Source organism: Trachymyrmex cornetzi, unplaced genomic scaffold (assembly GCF_001594075.2).
Source record: "Trachymyrmex cornetzi isolate Tcor2-1 unplaced genomic scaffold, Tcor1.1 scaffold640, whole genome shotgun sequence".
NCBI classification, from domain to species: domain Eukaryota; kingdom Metazoa; phylum Arthropoda; class Insecta; order Hymenoptera; family Formicidae; genus Trachymyrmex; species Trachymyrmex cornetzi.
The window spans coordinates 291,561-296,825 of NW_017299960.1; the positions used below are offsets into that span (position 1 = coordinate 291,561).

The 5,265-nt window shown below is 26.3% G+C and overlaps 1 protein-coding gene across 1 annotated transcript; it reads left to right on the forward strand.

The window, feature by feature from the left end:
- The first annotated feature begins 61 nt into the window (after window positions 1-61).
- Window positions 62-2,515, forward strand: LOC108766934 (uncharacterized). The gene is made up of 4 exons (XM_018516514.1): window positions 62-199; window positions 300-428; window positions 641-841; window positions 2,099-2,515. The coding sequence occupies exons 1-4, from the start codon at window positions 62-64 to the stop codon at window positions 2,375-2,377; spliced, it is 747 nt and encodes a 248-aa protein (XP_018372016.1). The 3' UTR covers window positions 2,378-2,515.
- The last annotated feature ends 2,750 nt before the right edge of the window (window positions 2,516-5,265 follow it).

The following is a 5,265-nucleotide window of genomic DNA, read 5'->3' on the forward strand; positions in this document are numbered from 1 at the left end:
TATATATATATATTAATATTACATATACATGTATATGTAAATGTATAATATGTACTTCTTCATGATTTTAATTTTATATTCGAAGGGCCTTATTTCGGACGAGGATGAAGAACACCTTTTAAGTCCTGCAGAACAGCGAGCACTTAAAGCAGAGAAACGTGCTGCTTGGCGACAAGCGCGTCTTAAATCTCTCGAGCAGGTAAAGTTGAAAGATTCTATACATTTATAAGTATTGATAATAATATAATGTTGTAATAAAATAGATCTATCTGAAATAAAATAATGTTTCTTTTGTATAGGATGCACTCCAAGCACAGATGGTTATCAGAAAGATGAGTGAAATAATGGATACTGCTAATAAAGAAGAAGATACGCATGATATGACTGTTGCAACTGGATCTATTCCTGATCAAGAGAAAGCAGTCGAGGTATAATTTTGGAAGTAGTATCTCAGGACGAAGTTAATTATATAATTTAACATATATAACAAGACCTGCAAGCTTGATTATTTCAAAGTTATGTGTTTAACCCTATTATTTACTAATCGCTGTCTTGCTCGCCTAAACTAACACACAGCATTCATGAAGGAAAAATTATGTTATTACAACGGTTCCCATTTGTCTGTCTTTTACTATCTTAGTTTACTACATTACGGCCGTCTAGCGCAGATTTTCCTAAGCTCGCTGTGCGCAGTAAAGTGGGTCCTCCTAAAGAGATACGCGAATCTGAGAAAATAGTGGACGAGAAGGTCACTCGGCGTACCGAGGAATATCTTGACGAAGTGACGGGCGAACGTCGTGTACGAACTGTCGAATACGTCGAGAAGCTCATTGAGCGTCAGGTATTATGCTTGTAAAATTTGGCACGAGCGTTTAAATATCACATTTATTGTATAAATGAAGGGATTAAAAAGCACAATAAATTATCACTGTTGCAACTATATCTCTGGAGTGCACCGTATTTATTCCGATTCTTTTTTTTTATTCTTTTATTAATTTATTTTATTTACGGATATAAATGGATACATTCCATGCCAGATCGCATATGTTTTGGGAAACTTGCGAGCTTATGAGACATTAACATTTTGTTTGACAACTGAAAGTTTAAAAACTGTTGTCGATAACATTAATTAAGTAAAATGTTAGGGAGTAAATTACAAAAAGACAATGCTGAAAATCTAAAAGGCACCTAAACATAAGGCAATATTAATTAAATTCAACATATCTTACACGCGTGTACGCTATAAAACTATTTTACGAAAAAATGTTACAAAATTAAGAAATAAGTGTTTTTATTTGTGTTTTTATTTATATGTATCTATGGGCGCGATCCACTTAATGCTACAAATGCTTCGAAGCGTTTTTTAATTGGTTAATTAGTAAAATTCTTTCTTCCGATTGGTCAATCAAATGCTTCGAAGCATTTGTAGCGTCAAGTGGACTGTAGCCTATATAACATCTGTGTACTGTGTTTGTTCAATTATTATTGTGTTATTGTTATTTCAAGATTCCGTCACTTACATCGATGGTACATTATGCACCATCTTGAACTATGAATGTTACTTCTACTGATCTCACTAACAACTTTTTCCTACTCATTGGTAATTTGGTTTTTATATATCTTATGTATACATTTTAAGCTTATGGCTTTATATCTGTATGTAGTATACGCATGACTTATTTTGTTTATACGTTTCTATGCTCGAGATGTTTTTTGTTGCATGTACCGACGTAGAATTATGCTAAAGGAAGTATCAGAAGTCAGGAAACATAGGACAATTAACATATTTTTTCTATCAAAATTGGAATTTTATAAAGCCTTTGAACAACAAAAATAAACAGTGATGCTGATGTACATACATCTACAAACAAATATGATAGAAATTGATATGTCATTTGATCTATGTAATCTCAAATCTTAATATTAAATTATCAATTTATACATTATACAGATATCACAAGATTTATTAGATTGTCTTACAAACTATAAAAATGTTTTAATTGAATCGTTTGCAACATATACTTTATAAATCCAAAAATCCAGAGATTTGTGCACGATTAACTACGATTGAAATTTATGATTTATACATTTTAATTAGGTGGAAACTTTGAGGGAGAAGATTATATCATTGGAATTAAGTAATGCAGAAGAGGATGTGGAAAGCATAACCGGCACTGGTGCAAGCGATGCTGAAAGTGAAAGTGAAGATACCACGGGACAAAATATGACCGTTAGTACCGTAAAAGAAAAAACAGATTCTCATCTTACGATTGACACATCTGAAATTGCAAATGAAATGTCTAAAACAAATGCAAATATTACTGCTGCATCTGCAAAAAAGAAAAAACGTAAACGATCAAAAAAAGGTCGTCACTGACAAAATATTTCAATGCGTATCTTAACAAGCGATAGGGTAGGTACGTTAATATTAAAGACTTGGATAAAATTGATGAAATTTTTATTATTCCAATATTTTACTACTGCACAAATTCAATGTGTAACATCGTTTTATGTGAATATGCATACATTTATGTTATATAGATAAATTATACATATACGCACTTATATGTAGATTTCAATTGGTTCTTTTTAGTTTTCAATGCATCAGTATATACGATTGTCATATAACATATTTTTATTTCATCTTTCTTTTTCTTCACACAAATGTAACGGGTAATATGAATATATAAAAATGGCGATCTGTGGCTCTAAATAAACGTATTGTATTCAATGAAAAAATATAGTAGGTATTTATACAAATACTTCGTGATTGATTCAGTGAATACAATACATCCATTATCTGTGTAGAGGTATAACTACTATTTTTATTATATTTTGTGTATTATAAGACATGTATTACAATTTCGTAAATCTAATGTGTTAAAAATTGGTAAATTTGCGTATTTTGATATTAAACATTGTATTACTGCATTTTTGTATGTTATCATCGATACATTCATAAATTTCGCTTGAAATTTTTTAACTCATCGAATATAAATTAATTAAATTTAAAAAAGAAAGAGATTATAAAGATAAAAAGATAATCAAGTAATATCTCAGTGACAGAATAATTCTCGGAAATCTATAACATTTATGCTATTTTTATTATTTTTTGAATATATTTTTAGCACATTCTAATTTTATTTCAAATATATGGATATATTTTAATATAATCCGTTTTTATCTTTTGATCGTGTGTAATAATTATATATATATACGCAATGGTTATATATATATATATATATATAATGTACAAAAAAATGATGTCAGCAGTATTATTTTAATTGAAAATAGTTTTTATTAATTCAATAACAGCTAGTGTCAATGAACAAAGTAATTAAGACAAGAGCATGACGTATTTGTATTATTAATAATGTTATGTATTAACAAAATTATTTTCAAATGTTATTTGTATTCATTGAAACAATGAAACAAGTTTTAAAATTATTCTTTCTATAACTTCTCTAACTTTGCTGATATCGTATAAAGTTATCAATAATTAACTATTGCTGAAATAATGTTTAAATTGTAGACTTTAGATTGGCCAATTGCTTACCTTATGTGTGTTTATAGAATATTTTATTTATTTGATATGATTTTAATATATAATTTTTACGAAGATATTTTGATTTATAATAGAAGAATGTAGGAAAAACAAATTTATATTATTTGAGTCAAATAAGAAAATATCAAATTTCGATTTCCTTTAATGTAAATTAATCGTATTGAGGAGCTACCTAAAAATTGGGCAAAATAGATGTAGATTATTATATACAATTTAATAATTTGAGTATATAATTACAATGAAGTTTACATCTATTTCTATATATATTTAATACTTTGAATATATTTTTATTGCATATACGTTAGACTGTGAAAAATTTAAGACATCACACTTTTATATAATTTATCATCTATAATGTATTCGTAATATTAATATTGTCTTTAAGAATATTATTTTATACCGAATATTTTTTTACATTTGTTAATCAAAAAATATGCGGTTAAAAAAATATATTTATTTGATAGATATACATAATATGAATATACATGGAATTTTTTCCAACGAGTGTAAATAAGTAAAATTAAATAAAATTGCGAATTTCTGCTGTTTAAAGTGCGATTAAGAATGAGGGACCAATGAATGAAATTAAACGAGTTCGTTCATTATATAGGCAAGGCACTTAAAATATACTGTATTATTGATAATGTTCAGATGTTAGAATGTTAAATTCTATTCTTCTTTAGAACACTAATTAGTGTATTATGTATTAATATATATAAGCGAGTAAAGAAAAAACTATTTCACTAAATTAATCTATCTAATTGAGACATTTTTATCTTTAATTATCCGACACATGTCGAGACTATTTATTAATGCATCGTAATTTTTAAAATCACTTAATTATATCATTGTTGTAGAAATATTATTAAAAGTGCCAATGTTAGTACTTTTTCATATAAGAATATATCATGTATTTCGTTAAAATATCTAATTATCACACAAATTTATTATATAGTTACTTATTTCGCTGTCTTTCAATTTTATTTCAGCAACGTAATGTATTATTATCATATAAATTGTACAACATAGATCCAATACTAATCTATACGAGTTATTTTTTACTTGTATAGCAAGATACAATTCTTGCCTATCAAAGTTTAATAATGCGTTTAAATATGGATATTAAATATATTTTGGTTTTTTTAATATTACAAAATATCATTAAATTATTTATTAATTATATTAACTATGCATCTTAATGAAATCATCTTATGCTTTTATTTCTTTATTACTATATCTATCTTATAGATTTAAAAAAACTGAAGGGGAATATAAAGAATGCCGAATATCTCATAAGCATATGAAACATAAAATAGATTAATAGACAAATCATAATTAATAAAAAAAATTAATTATACATAAATCTTAAATTTTCTTTTATAAATCTGTCTTTCAAATTCCTTATTATTTATAAATTGGAAAAATATTCTTTTCTCTCATGAATAGCATGATAGTATGCTCGAAAACAAAAGATTTTATGTAATTACTGTTACATTGTAAGTGTATATTTTATATTTTTTCCTATGACTTTATCATTGTAAAAATTTACAAATTTGAGTGGTAACAAGCAATAATGTATCTTTTAAGATATTTTACCAAGAGTTTAAGATTTTAAAATATAAAATGGTTATGTAAAAATAAAAATAAATTGTGCACCTATTTGTAATAAATAGTTGATATTTTATTCATAGGATGTGCAT

Coding starts and splice junctions, on each gene's coding strand:
- LOC108766934 (XM_018516514.1), top strand. CDS start 62: ATGATTTTAATTTTATATTCGAAGGGCCTTATTTCGGACGAGGATGAA. Junction 200..299: donor GTCTTAAATCTCTCGAGCAG/GTAAAGTTGAAA, acceptor TCTTTTGTATAG/GATGCACTCCAAGCACAGAT. Junction 842..2,098: donor AGAAGCTCATTGAGCGTCAG/GTATTATGCTTG, acceptor CATTTTAATTAG/GTGGAAACTTTGAGGGAGAA.